This window comes from Procambarus clarkii, chromosome 6 (genome assembly GCF_040958095.1).
Source record: "Procambarus clarkii isolate CNS0578487 chromosome 6, FALCON_Pclarkii_2.0, whole genome shotgun sequence".
Taxonomy (NCBI): Eukaryota; Metazoa; Arthropoda; class Malacostraca; order Decapoda; family Cambaridae; genus Procambarus; species Procambarus clarkii.
Window position 1 is genome coordinate 33,673,857 of NC_091155.1, and position 17,500 is coordinate 33,691,356.

The following is a 17,500-nucleotide window of genomic DNA, read 5'->3' on the forward strand; positions in this document are numbered from 1 at the left end:
CTCTGTCTCTGTCTCTGTCTCTGTCTCTCTCTGTCTCTGTCTCTGTCTCTCTCTGTCTCTGTCTCTCTCTGTCTCTGTCTCTGTCTCTGTCTCTGTCTCTCTCTGTCTCTGTCTCTCTCTGTCTCTCTCTCTGTCTCTCTCTCTGTCTCTCTCTCTGTCTCTCTCTCTGTCTCTCTCTCTGTCTCTCTCTCTCTGTCTCTCTCTCTCTGTCTCTCTCTCTCTGTCTCTCTCTCTCTGTCTCTCTCTCTCTGTCTCTCTCTCTCTGTCTCTCTCTCTCTGTCTCTCTCTCTCTCTGTCTCTCTCTCTCTCTGTCTCTCTCTCTCTCTGTCTCTCTCTCTCTCTGTCTCTCTCTCTCTCTGTCTCTCTCTCTCTCTGTCTCTCTCTCTCTCTGTCTCTCTCTCTCTCTGTCTCTCTCTCTCTCTGTCTCTCTCTCTCTCTGTCTCTCTCTCTCTCTGTCTCTCTCTCTCTCTGTCTCTCTCTCTCTCTGTCTCTCTCTCTCTCTGTCTCTCTCTCTCTCTCTCTGTCTCTCTCTCTCTCTCTCTGTCTCTCTCTCTCTCTCTCTGTCTCTCTCTCTCTCTGTCTCTCTCTCTCTCTGTCTCTCTCTCTCTCTGTCTCTCTCTCTGTCTCTCTCTCTCTCTGTCTCTCTCTCTCTCTCTGTCTCTCTCTCTCTCTCTCTCTCTGTCTCTCTCTGTCTCTCTCTCTCTCTCTCTCTCTCTCTCTGTCTCTCTCTCTCTGTCTCTGTCTCTGTCTCTGTCTCTCTCTCTGTCTCTCTCTCTGTCTCTGTCTCTGTCTCTGTCTCTGTCCTCTCTCTCTCTCCCCCCTCTCCCTCCCTCCCCTCCTCCTTCCTTCCCCCGTCTCCTTTGTCCTAGCTTTCTCTCCCTTTCCTTTGCCTGCTCCCTTTGTGCTGCTCGCTTTCTTCCCCTCCTTTCTTTATCACATTTCTTTCTTAACTCCACCCTCGCCTCTCCCTTCACACACCTGTTCTCTTACACACCTGCTGGTCCCTCCCCCCCCCTCCCCCACACACACCTGCAGGTCCCCCCCTCCCTCCTTTGAGAAGGAATACAATACGATAATATTTCACTGGTTTAATATTTACTAACACGTCGCATTTTACCGTATTGGTCGATTCTGTTAATTAACGCGATTCGTCGACAAGTTTCCGACGCACTGTCGGAGATAGGGATTGGAGGAATTGATAAAAATGGGGGATTGGAGGAATTGATAAAAGGGGCAGTGTCTGGGATGCTCCCGGACGCAGGTTCGAATCCTCGTCACGGCCCTTGTGGATTTGTTCATTTTGTTGATAAAAGGGGGATTGGAGGAATTGATAAAAGGTGGATTGGAAGAATTGATAAAAGGGGAGATTGGAGGAATTGATAAAAGGGGGATTGGAGGAATTGATAAAATGGGGAAATTGAGGAATTGATAAAAGGGAGATTGGAGGAATTGATAAAAGGGAGATTGGAGGAATTGATAAAAAGGGGATTGGAGGAATTATCAATTCCTCCAATCCCCCCCTTTTATTAGAGGATTGGAGGAATAGGGGGATTGGAGGAATTGATAAAAAGGGGTGATTGTAGGAATTGATAAAATAGGTGAAATGAGATAGTGATGATTTATCTAATATATTAATTCAATAATCGTGATAATGTTTTTGACTAATTCTCCCCCCTCCCCCCCCCTCCCTACAGGCCCAAACGGTCAGAAAAGATTAAGAAGAGCAAATTGAAAAGACGGAGAGCTTACTACCGAACTCCTAAAGATGTAAGTACCCCTCTTTCACTCTTGTGTTGTTTCAAGCGCAGCCTTCACATGTCGCTGAGTTTGGGTGCGTGTAAATCTGAAATGTGTGTGTGTGGGGGGGGTTGGGGGGGGATCTTCTTGAGGTTATCTTGAGATGATTTCGGGGTTTTAGTGTCCCCGGGGCCCGGTCCTCGACCAGGCCTCCACCCCCCAGGAAGCAACCCGTGACAGCTGACTAACTCCCAGGTACCTATTTAACTGCTAGGTAACAGGGGGGCATAGGGGGAAAGAAACTCTGCCCATTGTTTCTCGCCGGCGCCTGGGATCGAACCCAGGACCACAGGATCACAAGTCCCGCGTGCTGTCCGCTCGGCTTTTTTTCACCTCTGGGAAAACAGGTGTCAGACGTGAAACTGCTTTTAGCATCAATGTAATATGCAAATGAGCACAAAACTGTAACTTATAGTGGCCCGGGGGTGGCCCGGGGTGGCCCTTATTGTTTAGTGGCCCCGCAGGGCTTGAAGGGTCCGGCTATGGCCACGTCCAAGACTACGTCCAAGGGCCAGGGCCACGTCCAAGGGCCAGGGCCATGTCTAAGGGCCAGGGCCACGTCCAAGGGCCAGGGCCATGTCCAAGGGCCAGGGCCATGTCCAAGGGCCAGGGCCATGTCCAAGGGCCAGGGCCACGTCCAAGGGCCAGGGCCACGTCCAAGGGCCAGGGCCGCGTCCAAGGGCCAGGGCCGCGTCCAAGGGCCAGGGCCAAGAACAGGGCCAGGACGCAGGAGCCGCCCGGCTGAAGATAATTTATACAATCTTGTCATGTTCAGCTGTCAGACACGGTTGTGCACGGTGTAACTGCCGCCTCGCTCCTCCCCGCCGACTTTGAAGGGATTCGAACCCTAGCCAGGGAGGATTGACTGGGCGCCAGTCCTCAGCTACGCCTCTAATCACCCCAGCAGTAATTATAGTCTTTCAAAGGGGGAAGCTTGTTAAGATATGACTAAAGAGGGAATGCTGTTTGGTTGGTAACAGGAGTCGGAAGTGCCCAAAAGGTTCGACAGCCACTTGTGATCCTGTGGTCCTGGGTTCGATCCCAGGCGCCGGTGAGAAACAATGGGGCAGAGTTTCTTTCACTCTATGCCCCCCCTGTTACCTAGCAGTAAAATAGGTACCTGGGTGTTAGTCAGCTGTCACGGGCTGCTTCCTGGGGGTGGAGGCCTGGTCGAGGAGCGGGCCGCGGGGACACTAAAGCCCCGAAATCATCTCTAGATAACCTCAAGATAGCCACTCCTCCAGGGCGCCTACAACTACCAGCCCTTGTTAGAGGACTTGAAAAGCATGGCCAGGTCGATATCTTAATCAAAAGAATACAGATTGAATGGTCGTTAGGGGGTCGTTAGCGGTGACCTCATTAGCGTTAAGGCTTTCACTCGAGGCTGCCTCATAGTTCCTGGTGGGGGGGGGGGGGAGGTGGGGTACCTCACAGTTCCCCATAACCACAGACGTAGCCAGGCATTTACTGTGCTAACCAGCATGTATAATTTCTTCTGTCCTCTCTGGACACGGTGAGAGATCTGTTGAACATATTGTTCAGGGATGTGTTGAACAATCAACCACACAGGAGGTGATTGTAGTGCTTTTAATAGGCTTATGTAACCTACATGCACGAGTGCACAGATTTACGCCAGTAGGGGTTTGACCTGTAGTAGGTACTAGTGACCTGTAGGCCCTAGCGGACCTTGTAGGTCTTAGGGCCTGTCCCAGCGGATCTCATAGGTCTCAGGGCCTGTCCCAGCGGACCTTATAGGTCTCAGGGCCTGTCCCAGCGGACCTTATTGGCCCTAGGGTCTGTCCCAGCGGACCTTATAGACCCTAGGGTCTGTCCCAGCGGACCTTATAGACCCCAGGGTCTGTCCCAGCGGACCTTATAGACCCTAGGGCCTGTCCCAGCGGACCTTATAGACCCCAGGGTCTGTCCCAGCGGACCTTATAGACCCCAGGGTCTGTCCCAGCGGACCTTATAGACCCCAGGGTCTGTCCCAGCGGACCTTATAGACCCCAGGGTCTGTCCCAGCGGACCTTATAGACCCCAGGGCCTGTCCCAGCGGACCTTATAGACCCTAGGGCCTGTCCCAGCGGACCTTAAAAAAATATATAGACAACTATCAGGGCTTGACGACCGCCCTACCAATGGGCGCCTGGCATTCTGTTCGGTTCTAAGAACGTTCTGGAACTCCTGAATATTACAAAATGTAGAATGCTAGAATGCATTAAGCAACTGTAGATCCATTAAGCATTGATGGGAAGGTATGGCAGAGCACTAACGATACCCGAACAACGGTCGTGACTCTGAAATTACCCTGTTAAATGCCAGTCTTGTGTTGTAAGATAATCAGGTCGTGGTTCAGTGGGTAGAGCTTGCGTCTCGGGTGTCGAGGGGGTGTGGGTTCGTATCCCCTCTCAGATCGACTCCGTGTTTCTTCCCTTTACAAGTAGGTAATTAGTGGTAAAGCTTAAGAGCCGTCATTGGTAATGACCTGGTTAAGCTGTAATCACTCTCACACCTTACAGCTGTCATTGGCTCCTGCTGTATTTTGTAACAATAATTGGTAAACATTTTTTTTTTACCATTGGTCAGTCCTGACGTTCCTAGGAGCGTGGTGTTAGTGTAGTGTATACCTGTAGTGTATACCTGTTGTGTATACCTGTTGTGTATACCTGTAGTGTATACCTGTAGTGTATACCTGTTGTGTATACCTGTAGTGTATACCTGTAGTGTATACCTGTAGTGTATACCTGTAGTGTATACCTGTAGTGTATACCTGTAGTGTGTACCTGTAGTGTGTACCTGTTGTGTATACCTGTAGTGTATACCTGTAGTGTATACCTGTAGTGTATACCTGTAGTGTGTACCTGTAGTGTGTACCTGTAGTGTGTACCTGTAGTGTATACCTGTAGTGTATACCTGTAGTGTGTACCTGTAGTGTGTACCTGTAGTGTGTACCTGTAGTGTGTACCTGTAGTGTGTACCTGTAGTGTGTACCTGTAGTGTATACCTGTAGTGTATACCTGTAGTGTATACCTGTAGTGTATACCTGTAGTGTATACCTGTAGTGTATACCTGTAGTGTATACCTGTAGTGTATACCTGTAGTGTATACCTGTAGTGTATACCTGTAGTGTATACCTGTAGTGTATACCTGTAGTGTATACCTGTAGTGTATACCTGTTGTGTATACCTGAAGTGTATACCTGTAGTGTATACCTGTAGTGTATACCTGTAGTGTATACCTGTAGTGTATACCTGTAGTGTATACCTGTAGTGTATACCTGTAGTGTATACCTGTAGTGTATACCTGCAGTGTATACCTGTTGTGTATACCTGTTGTGTATACCTGTTGTGTATGTTGGTGTAGAGTATACCTGTTGAGTATACCTGTTGTGTATGTTGGTGTAGAGTATACCTGTTGTGTATGTTGGTGTAGAGTATACCTGTTGTGTATACCTGTTGTGTATACCTGTTGTGTATACCTGTTGTGTATACCTGTTGTGTATACCTGTTGTGTATGTTGGTGTAGAGTATACCTGTTGTGTATGTTGGTGTAGAGTATACCTGTTGTGTATACCTGTTGTGTATACCTGTTGTGTATACCTGTTGTGTATACCTGTTGTGTATACCTGTTGTGTATACCTGTTGTGTATACCTGTTGTGTATACCTGTTGTGTATACCTGTTGTGTATGTTGGTGTAGAGTATACCTGATGTGTATGTTGGTGTAGAGTATACCTGTTGTGTATACCTGTTGTGTATACCTGTTGTGTATACCTGTTGTGTATACCTGTTGTGTATACCTGTTGTGTATACCTGTTGTGTATACCTGTTGTAGTGTATACCTGTTGTAGTGTATACCTGTTGTAGTGTATACCTGTAGTGTATACCTGTTGTGTATGTTGGTGTAGAGTATACCTGTTGAGTATACCTGTTGTGTATGTTGGTGTAGAGTATACCTGTTGTGTATGTTGGTGTAGAGTATAGCTGTTGTGTATACCTGTTGTGTATGTTGGTGTAGAGTCTACCTGTTGTGTATGTTGGTGTAGAGTCTACCTGTTGTGTATGTTGGTGTAGAGTCTACCTGTTGTGTATGTTGGTGTAGAGTCTACCTGTTGTGTATGTTGGTGTAGAGTCTACCTGTTGTGTATGTTGGTGTAGAGTCTACCTGTTGTGTATGTTGGTGTAGAGTCTACCTGTTGTGTATGTTGGTGTAGAGTCTACCTGTTGTGTATGTTGGTGTAGAGTCTACCTGTTGTGTATGTTGGTGTAGAGTCTACCTGTTGTGTATGTTGGTGTAGAGTCTACCTGTTGTGTATGTTGGTGTAGAGTCTACCTGTTGTGTATGTTGGTGTAGAGTCTACCTGTTGTGTATGTTGGTGTAGAGTCTACCTGTTGTGTATGTTGGTGTAGAGTCTACCTGTTGTGTATGTTGGTGTAGAGTCTACCTGTTGTGTATGTTGGTGTAGAGTCTACCTGTTGTGTATGTTGGTGTAGAGTCTACCTGTTGTGTATGTTGGTGTAGAGTCTACCTGTTGTGTATGTTGGTGTAGAGTCTACCTGTTGTATACGGTACTGTTATGAGCCAAAAGGTTGGATTATACTTGTCGGAGTTGCAAGTCAAGAAGAAGGGCTTCGTATTTTTTCCTCCAAGATCATGAATGTCATAATTTTTTACAGGGAAAGTGTTGCCCAACTGTCTAAGGTCGCTTGTGACCTTCCTGGAACTGTCTGGAGGAGCTTGAGGGAGTTTTATTGTAGGAGATCAACCGGTCAACCAGCGCCGCCTTGTTCTCTAAACTTTCTTCCAGTAGGAGTCTAGCATTACTTTCCCTGAACTTTCACTGCTCGGCCACCGACCAACCCGTTCTCGCACTTAGTCAATATTGGCTTATTTAATAAGTGCATATGTGACATACTAATTGGTTGGGAATATTTTAGTTTACCTTGAAAAGCTTCATAGAAAACACCGACCTTACCTAACCTTCTTAGTATGTTAAGATAAGCATCTTATTGCTTCGTAATTACAATTATTACTTAACCTATTATAGGTATAAGTTAAGTAATAATTGTAATTACGAAGCAATAAGATGCTTATCTTAACATACGAAGAAGGTTAGGTGAGGTCGGTGATTTCTATGAAGCTTTTTAAGGTAAACTAAAATATTCACAACCAATTAGTATGTCACATATGCACTTATTAAATAAGCCAATATTGACTAAGTGCGAGAACGGGTTGCAACGCCAGAGCCAAAATGGTTCGGCTCCTCCAATCATTGGTATCATTAGATTTGGGGCTCGTTAGTAGGGTCGTTAGTGCGTGGTTAGCGGGTTGTTAAGGTAGGGTTGTTAGAGCTTCAGAATAGTCAGCTAGAAATGAGGAGAGCGCTGCTTGCAGGGTCGATGTTCGATCCCCCTATGGCGGAAGTGATTGGGCACTCTTCACTGAAAGGGTGTGGTGAAACTATTGAGACAGTTGTCTAAAGTCTCACTTTCAGGACTGATTCCCGTGGCAGGACAGAAGCGTTTGGGCAACTATTCCTTTCACCTGATCATCTGTTCACCTAGCAGTAAACAGATACCCCGAGAGAGTGTTAGATAGTTGTTCTGGGTTGCAAGAAATATTATGCAATTCTTAGGGTTGATGAGTCTGAATTTTTTGCTTGTTTGATAATAGTTTAATATTCCGTTGTGATGCAGCGGCTCCGCGTTGATTGGTCGGCTTAAATCAGCTAATCAGGACAATTATCATAATTTAGAATATATAATTGACCTGGATAATGACCACATGACGTGTTATAAACTTTGACCTGGATAATGACCACATGACGTGTTATAAACTTTGTTCTTATGACAATGACCATTCTCATTGGTACTGAGGAAAAAGGGAAAATAGTGAAAATAACTCTTAAGGTTATCTTGAGGTTATCTTGAGGTTATCTTGAGATGATTTCGGGGCTTTAGTGTCCCCGCGGCCCGGTCCTCGACCAGGCCTTCACCCCCAGGAATCAGCCCGTGACAGCTGACTAACACCCAGGTACCTATTTTACTGCTAGGTAACAGGGGCATAGGGTGAAAGAAACTCTGCCCGTTGTTTCTCGCCGGCGCCTGGGATCGAACCCAGGACCACAGGATCACGTGCCCAGCGTGCTGTCCGCTCGGCCGACCGGCTCCCAAACTGCTGTATTCTCATGAAATTCTCAATGTAAACTGCTGTATTCTCATGAAATTTTAACTGTAAACTGCTGTATTTTCATGAAATTTTCACTGTAAACTGCTGTATTCTCATAAAATTATCAATGTAAACTGCTGTATTATCATGAAATTCTCACTGTAAACTCCAGCAGCAACAGGAAGGTAAACTCGAAGAAGTTTCATGGAGACTACAGTAATATCAGTCTGCTGTAAACTGGGAAGGTGGCTGTTGTAGGCGGAGAATACAGTAGTTACAAAATACAACTCTACGGAACCGGTCGGCCAAGCGGACAGCACGCTGGACACGTGATCCTGTGGTCCTGGGTTCGATCCCAGGCGCCGGCGAGAAACAATGGGGGCAGAGTTTCTTTCACCCTATGCCCCCTGTTCACCTAGCAGTAAAATAGGTACCTGGGTGTTAGTCAGTTATCACGGGCTGCTTCCTGGGGGTGGAGGCCTGGTCGAGGACCGGGCCGCGGGGACACTAAAGCCCCGAAATCATCTCAAGATAACCTAACCTCCCAGGCGAGATAAAGGCTCTGAACACTTGCCCTGCGGAGCCACTCCATCAAAGAGAGATTGAAAGTTAAATATTAACATTTTTTAGTAAGAACTGAGAAAAGAAAATAATTAGATTGAGCGGCCTCGGGTCTGTCTTGACTGCTGAACATCGCTGACGTAAGACGTCTGATAAACGTCTAGACTGCTGAACATCACAGACGTAAGACGTCTGATAAACGTCTTGACAGTTTAACGTTATATAGACGTAAGCGATTCATAACGCAATTAACGTTGTCTTGACACAAGTATATAGAACAGCTAAGTTCACATTAAACTGTCAAGGAAAAGCTAATGAAACAGTCTCTCAATCGTATTGAAGGAGCAGAGGGGACATGATCACGACATAACTGGGAATTAAGGAAAACGGATGATGTGAACTACATAGACATTAATCATTCGCCAGCTCAACAAGTTAATTAGCACTGTATAAACACACTAACCCATCAAGTCCTCGACTCAAGTCCATTCCATCCAGCGGTCGACCCCACAGACGCGTTCATAATTTTTTCAACCCGTTCTCGCAAATTCGTAAAGTCAATATTGACTTATTAACTACGTGCATAGGTGATATACTAAACATAATAGATACCCCTAAAAAGATTCATAGAAAACACCGACCTTACCTAACCTTGTTAGTATCTTAAGATAAGCATCTTATTGCTTCGTAATTACAATTATTACTTAACCTATACCAATTATAGGTTAGGTAATAATTGTAATTACGAAGCAATAAGATGCTTATCTTAAGATACTTACAAGGTTAGGTAAGGTCGGTGTTTTCTATGAATCTTTTTAAGGGTATCTATGTTAAGTATGTCACCTATGCACATATTTAATAAGTCAATATTGACTTATTAAATTTGCGAGAACGGGTTGATTTTTTAAATGCTGTTCATTTAAAACAGGAATTTTCTCAAATATAAATTATTATAATAGCATATTGTGCATATATAGACATAGGCTAGATTAGGTTAGGTGAGGCGAGGTTAGGTTAGGTTAGGTGTTTAGGTTCTGTTGGCGATTATTTGTAGTACGTGGGTGAAGCATTTACAGCGTTGTGGTTCGAACACAAGTCGTCAGTGAAGCACTTGTTCCGGAAGTGTTCGAACGTCAGCAGTTGTGAGTCGTGTGTAAACTGTTTTTCATTCATAAACAGCTGGGGGGGGTTGCCGGGTGGATGGAATGGTCTTTGGGTCTTTGTTTGGAGGACTAGCTGAATAACCATCTTATAAACTTTCGAGATCGATTTATAAATCTTAACTCGACTCCCTTACAAAAAGTCAAATCGGAAGTGACAAGGCTCTATGGTTCAGCTGTACCACAATTCTCATGTATAGAACACTTAGGTTAACACCGTTGTAAATGATTAACTCTGCTTTATGATGTTAATCCTGTTAGTGTTGGATTTACTCTGCTTTATGATGTTAATCCTGTTAGTGTTGGATTTACACATCAAATATCACCTTTATTCATTGAATACAATTTAAAGTCGCGACTCTGTACATGTGAATTTATTTTTTCATTTTGTTTATATATAGATTTTAAAGCTGCGTGCGAGCGTATTAAGTACTCGCCTAGTTGTACTTGCTGGGGGGTTGAGCTCTGGCTCTTTGGTCCCGCCTCTCGACTGTCAATCAACTGGTGTAAGGACTTCAGACAAGCAAGTGTGCGGACATTTGCGTGGCTGTATAGATATCGTATGTTACCATACGGTACAAAATACGACCTATTAGTTGAGGGGACAGTATTGGGGGGGAAGTGGGGAGGGGGGGTTTAGACCCCCATCCCCCCCCCCACTGGCGCCAGCATTCTGTCCAAGGAAAAATCATTTGATTGTCATGATTTAATTGTTGACGCTGTGTGTGTTAGTTTTGGCATTATTCTTGATTGTGGAGGTGTGTGGGGGTGATTGTGGTGGGTGGGGGGGGGGGAGGGGTGGGCAGGAGAGGGTTATTCTGGCAGCCTGGGTACCGCCCCCTACCACACCGCCCCCTACCACACCGTCCCCTACCACACCGTCCCCTATCACACCGTCCCCTACCACACCGCCCCCTACCACACCGCCCCCTACCACACCGCCCCCTACCACAATGAACCCCTCTGAGGATTATATCCACGGTCATTCTCCCCCCCCCCCCTCCCTGTGTCAATGGGGGGCAGAGGAGGGGGTAGGAGGAATGGGGGGTGGGGGGGTGTTAGGGAGGAGCCAGGGAGACGGGAGTGACAGGGCCAGAGAGACAGGGCCAAAGAGACAGGAGCCAGAGACAGGTCAGGGAAAACCCCCACGTTACACTGCACGGATAAACCCCAAAATAGATCCCATAACCTCATTATCGAAGCGGGGAGCGACGACCCCCCTCCCAAACAGCAGGGGGGGCAAGAGATGGGGGGAGGCGGGGAAGGGGAAATCATCCCCCCCAGAGACAATGGAATGTGCTAGACATCTGTAGACCCCAGACATTAGTCATGCGGACATCTGCGGCTGGTGTAAACAGGATTACATATCGCCTTCAACACTTGCGATAATGTGTGTGTGTGTGTGAGTGTCCTGGGGGAGGAGTTGCGTGAGGCCCCGCTCTCCTGGGGGCAGAGTTGCGTGCGGCATTTTGCATTGCGTGCGTCAGAGTACTACCCACGACCAGAGACAGAGACTGACAGCCCATGCTAAGTCCCGGACAAGGTAATTAGAGTGAGAATAATGGAACACTTGAGAGAGGATAAAGTGTAGCCAGGAAGCGTATCATGGATTTAGAGGATAAAGTGTAGCCAGGAAGCGTATCATGGATTTAGAGGATAAAGTGTAGCCAGGAAGCGTATCATGGATTTAGAGGATAAAGTGTAGCCAGGAAGCGTATCATGGATTTAGAGGATAAAGTGTAGCCAGGAAGCGTATCATGGATTTAGAGGATAAAGTGTAGCCAGGAAGCGTATCATGGATTTAGAGGGTGTCACGCTGGACATTTTTGATCACGCTTTGTCGAAGTTACCGAAATACGACACTTAAAAGAGAGAGATACACTGTATCTTCCAAAATTTGCAAGCTTAAAGGAGTACCTAAAGGATGGGAAACAGTACAGCAGTGAGATGTGTGGAGTTGAAGGTGTTATGACCAATGGAAGTGCCTCTAAGACCACGTCCTACGACCATTAGAATTTCCTAATATACGTGAATTGATCTACCCGAGTGAGAGCTCGTATGTCTCTCAAAGCTAATGACGAACGTAAACACAGATAACTTCAGAAATATACAAGAAAGGAATTATTTTTAACTTTAAGACATGTAAGATAATGGAAAGGGGAAGACCAGGAGGTCTCTACTTAATGTAGAAACCGACTGTAAGAATCTGATAGATAACAAGATTTTGGAGAGGATCTAATTCCAGTCGTAAACACCGGTGGTTTCACTAGATCATACTGAACACTTCAGGTCATTCTTGTGGGCAGTTATTAGTCGTTTCAGTCGCAGTTCTAAGTACGAGATTGTGGCCCCGGGGTAACTAGTTTCTGGCATAAGTCTTGTAGTCACACTCCCAGGCTGCTTAGACCCCTGTCGCCAGCTGCTTAGACCCCTGTCGCCAGCTGCTTAGACCCCTGTCGCCAGCTGCTTAGACCCCCCCTCCCTCCGCCAGACCCCCTCCCCCCCTCCCTCCGCCAGACCCCCTCCCCCCCCCTCCCTCCGCCAGACCCCCTACCCCCCCTCCCCCATCTTCAATCACATGCTCTCAGCACCTTCGACAGCCCAACATTCCCGACAGTAAGTTCCTCGTTCCGTTAAGCGCTCGGAATTGGGTCGTTCACTCAATGCTCGCGAGGCGAAGAGCAGTTATTTTCGCCTTTATTGGCCGGTAAAAATGGCGGCCAGCTGGTGATTTATACGGGTACCGGGCCCCCAGCCTCGCCAGATGGTATCTGGGAGAGGTACCGGGGCCCTCAGCCTAGCCAGGTGGCGTCTGAGAGCAGTACCGGGGCCCTCAGCATCGCCAGGTGGTGTCTGGAAGAGGTACCGGGGCCCTCAGCCTCGCCAGGTGGTGTCTGGAAGAGGTACCGGGGCCCTCAGCTTCGCCAGGTGGTGTCTGGAAGAGGTACCGGGGCCCTCAGCTTCGCCAGGTGGTGTCTGGAAGAGGTACCGGGGCCCTCAGCTTCGCCAGGTGGTGTCTGGAAGAGGTACCGGGGCCCTCAGCATCGCCAGGTGGTGTCTGGAAGAGGTACCGGGGCCCTCAGCTTCGCCAGGTGGTGTCTGGAAGAGGTACCGGGGCCCCCCAGCCCCGCCAGGTGGTGTCTGGAAGAGTTACCGGGGCCCTCAGCCACAGGTGCCGTCTGGGAGGAGTACCGGGAGGGCTGGTCATTGTAGTCGGTCATTATAACACATCTGGTACTTCCGGTACGCCCACCGGGGACAGATATCATCTCGTGTACACAGCACGCAGCATCCTATTGTTTACAATGTACATTTTCACCGGTATAGCGCTCTGTAATTCCCGTTTTCTGTGGGCTGGATAGACGGGGAATATTAGAGCGATGCCAGTGTTATGGCTGACGTGGAGGGGAGAGGACCTCGCCGCTCTCCGCCTCCCTGATTCCTGTGGCCGCTCTCTCTCTCGCCTGATATCGTGGAAATTTACACCATGAGCAGATATCGATCTCGTTTCGTGGGCCTGATCGTTGAGCAGTGATTATGGCGGTGTTGCAATTGTCTATTCTGTGTCTTTGTCAGTGATTTAAGACCAAATGTAAAGCTTTTTGTAGCTAGTGTTCTTTTGCTATCTGAAAATTTGGATAATTCCTCGTATTTGATGCGGCCAGAAATCGTGTGTGTGTATTGTGTGTAAATGATGCCTAAACGTCCGGTTAACACGTGATACATTGTGAGGTATCCGGTGACATATATCCGGGACGGGTTATCCGGATCTCGGACGGAAGTTGGCGTTTAATAGTGGCGCTAGGGACGAGCCCGTCCCTGATGTTAGGGACGGTGGTGACAGGACCGGTGTAAGGGGGCTGTCAGTCCCGGATAGACGGTGTTAAGACACCGTCCCTGTCCCTCCGTCCACCTGTCCCCGCATCAGATCGTCCCACGTAGCGGCTCTCCGCCGCCTATCCGGATACTGGCCGTGTCGTAGGCCGCGGAATTTAACATTTTTCGCTCCGCTTTTCAAAACTGCGGGCGTGGGCGTGTGGGGCCATGGCCCATGGGCGTGAGGGGGCGGCGGCCCTGAGGCACTGGTGCCACCCTGGAGTGCCTGCGGCCATGGGCGGCTAGGTTGCGGGCCATGGAGACATCCGGCCACCACCACCGCCGCGCGCTCTCCTGGAACTGTCGCCGATCCGGCAAGATTTCTCCGGCCACGAAAGACAGAGATGGCGGGGATGGGGCCGCATGGTGGGACTTTGGGCGCCGAACCCGATCCCGAGCCCCATCCCCCTCCAAGGACGCCCCCCCCGCCAAGGACACGTCCCCCAAACGGACCAAATCGCCCCCTAAAGACAGAAACAAAGTGGAACTCTTGGAGTGTTCGCCCGTCAAAGACGAGCGATCTCCCACTAAATCCAGACCTTCCTCGCCGCTCCTCGCCCTGTCGAGGCCCTCCTCAGGGCCCTCGACACGGCCCTCATCCCCCTGCTGCCCTCTGGGGCCCTTCATCTCGGCCCTGAGCCCTCTGTCAGGGATGTCCTCGCCCTTGAGCGCCGTCTCGCCCTCCTACAGGCTGGATAGTGTTGTCCTCTGGTCATCAGCCCTCTTCTCTCCCCCCTCACTTATCATCGATCTGGACGTAAGTCTTAATCGCCTGTGTTCGCCGTAAGTCTTACTCTCCTTGTGTTCCTCCTAAGTCTTACGATGCCTGGCTGACTCCAGGTCTTACGATGCCTGGCTGACTCCTGGTCTTACGATACCTGGCCGATCACAGGCTTATTTTCAAACAGTGGTTCGCTCTCTCTATCGGTTCGAATCCCACCTCTGTAAATGAGTTATCTATACCCATATATCTATACCCACGTACTGCATATACAATTATTTAACCAAGAGAACCAAACCTGACTATACACAAAATTGTATTATATAATAATAATAATTTTATATTTAGGAAAACGGCTGTTTCGAATACACAGAATATTCGAATTGCGGAATTCATCTTTGGGGGGGTTGGGGGGGGGAGCTTGTACAATCATAGCCCGATGGTGGATTGTTGTTCTGTCTTTACAACTTATGACAATCGCGAATTGTGTTTTGCATACACGTTTGTGAAGCCTATATATCATTATGTGAAATGAAGATGTTCTTATTAATACATATAAATTTCATGTGATTTCATTGTACTTGCCTAATTGTACTTGCGGGGGTTGAGCTCTGGCTCTTTGGTCCCGCCTCTCGACCGTCAGTCAACTGGTGTACAGGTTCCTGAGCCTATTGGGCTCTATCAAATCTACACTTGAAACTGTGTATGGAGTCAGCCTCCACCACATTGCTTCCTAATGCATTCCATCTGTCTACTACTCTGACACTGAAAAAATTCTTTCTAATATCTCTGTGGCTCATTTGGTCACTCAATTTCCACCCGTGTCCCCTAGTGCGTGTGCCCCTTGTGTTAAATAGTGTGTCCTTATCTACCCTATCAATTCCTCTGAGAATCTTGTATGTGGTGATCATGTCCCTTCTAACTCTTCTGTCTCCCGGTGACGTGAGGTTTAATTCCCGTAGTCTCTCCTCGTAGCTCATACCTCTCAGTTCGGGTACTAGTCTGGTGGGCAAACCTTTGAACCTTTTCCAGTTTAGTCTTATGCTTGACTAGATATGGATTCGATGCTGGGGCTGCATAATCCAGGATTGGTCTCACATGTGGTATACAAAGTTCTGAATGATTCCTTACACAAGTTTCTAAATGCAGTTCTTATGTTAGCCAACCTGGCATATGCTGCTGCTGATATCCTCTTGATATGAGCTTCAGGGGACAGGTCTGGCGTGATATCAACCCCCAGGTCTTTCTCTCTGACTCTTGAAGTATTTCATCTCCCAAATGATACCTTATATCTGGTCTCCTGCTCCCTACACCTGTCTTCATTTGCTTGAGTACTTTATTGCCTACAAATTATATCATATATGTATAATTGCAATTTCCTAATTCAAGTTATATTGACTCCTGAAGCACTCGATAACTTTGATAGTGTCCGCTGGCCTAAAGTGAGAGAGAGATTATACTTTTATGATGCGATTTTAGAGTGGATCCCGTAGATTAGGTGATTACCACCTGGCTCCCCTTAAGTGAAGGCACTGATTACGTCCCAGCAGATGATCAGGAGAGTGGTGGGGGCGTCGTATTGGTTTTTTGAAGAAGGTCAAAGGTCACTCACGCCACCTAGGAGCGCCCCGATAAAAATGAGATGAAAATTCCGTTTCTTCAAGAAAGGAATTCATTTAATACGATAGTTCTTAAAACAATGTTATTGACATTTGTGGTTTTAATTGATTGTATCAAAGCGAAAGGTATTAAGTAGTACAAAGGTACTTAACTTAGTACAAAGGTACTAAACTTATTACAAAGGTACTAAGCGAAACAAAGCGATTGTATCTAGAAGGAACTCTTATCATGCATGAAAACCTTTTTTTTGTATTCGGAATGATCCTTTGGTTCAAAGTGTTTTGGAGCCAAAGGTACAGCGGTGAAGATAATTAATGACTTACTGTAAATATATAACTCTTGTAATAGCACTTTATCTGTAACTAGCTGACATTGTAACTATCAGGTGTGAATGATAGATGAAATTGTTTATGAAATGATCTAAGATGAGGTCCGATAAAGACCTTTTGTGCCCTCTGTAAGGCTTTTTTTGCGCTACCGCTCACAGGATGAGTATGGGGTGCACAATAAATTAGCCGCCTTCGGTGGCAACATCAAACAAGTGCTGAGCGCGTTCCTAGGAGCGCCGAGCGCGTTCCTAGGAGCGCCGAGCGCGTTCCTCGGAGCGCCGAGCGCGTTCCTCGGAGCGCCGAGCGCGTTCCTCGGAGCGCCGAGCGCGTTCCTCGGAGCGCCGAGCGCGTTCCTCGGAGCGCCGAGCGCGTTCCTCGGAGCGCCGAGCGCGTTCCTCGGAGCGCCGAGCGCGTTCAGACCCGACTGTGCTACATATTTATAACTTGCTTTTCTTCTGCTAAGCTGAAGGAACATTCGAAGAAAAATACAAGGGAATAAATTTTACTTTATGTTCGACTTGGTAGAATAGATTTTCCGCTCTGGGAATCTTAGGCCGATATTATCGTGATGTTTGCTTTATATATATATATATATATATATATATATATATATATATATATATATATATATATATATATATATATATATATATATATATATATGTCGTACCTAATAGCCAGAACGCACTTCTGAGCCTACTATGCAAGGCCCGATTTGCCTAATAAGCCAAGTTTTCCTGAATTAATATATTTTTTCTAATTTTTTTCTTATGAAATGATAAAGCTACCCATTTTCATTATGTATGAGGTCAATTTTTTTTATTGGAGTTAAAATTAATGTAGATATATGACCGAACCTAACCAACCCTACCTAACCTAACCTAACCTATCTCTATCGGTTAGGTTAGGTTAGGTAGCAGAAAAAGTTAGGTTAGGTTAGGTTAGGTAGGTTAGGTAGTCGAAAAAATATTAATTCATGAAAACTTGGCTTATTAGGCAAATTGGGCCATGCATAGTTGGCTGAGAAGTGCGTTCTGGCTATTAGGTACGACATATATATATATATATATATATATATATTATTATATGCGAATAAAATTGAATGGTCCCCAAGTCAATATGCAACTGAAAGCTACACACCCTAGAAGGATTCGAACCCAGACAGGCAGGAACCCCCTGGCATACCTGGTTTCTTAACCACTCGACCACCGTGACTGTACAAAAGTCATTGGTAGCCGAGGCTATATACACCCAACGACCCGACAGCAT

The 17,500-nt window shown here is 47.0% G+C and overlaps 1 protein-coding gene across 2 annotated transcripts in view; it reads left to right on the forward strand.

Moving 5' to 3' along the window:
- Positions 1-1,694: 1,694 nt before the first annotated feature.
- LOC138355011 (uncharacterized) overlaps positions 1,695-17,500 on the forward strand; it is a 67,743-nt gene continuing 51,937 nt past the window's right edge. The window contains exon 1 of one of the 2 annotated variants that reach the window (XR_011223801.1): positions 1,695-1,767. Coding sequence is in view for 1 of the 2 variants with exons in the window: in XM_069309724.1 (XP_069165825.1) it covers positions 13,818-14,318 (501 nt within the window). In the remaining variant the exon portion in view is untranslated. Of the gene's footprint in view, positions 1,768-13,067; positions 14,319-17,500 lie in introns of those variants that run through there. The other variant, XM_069309724.1, reaches the window with a different exon arrangement.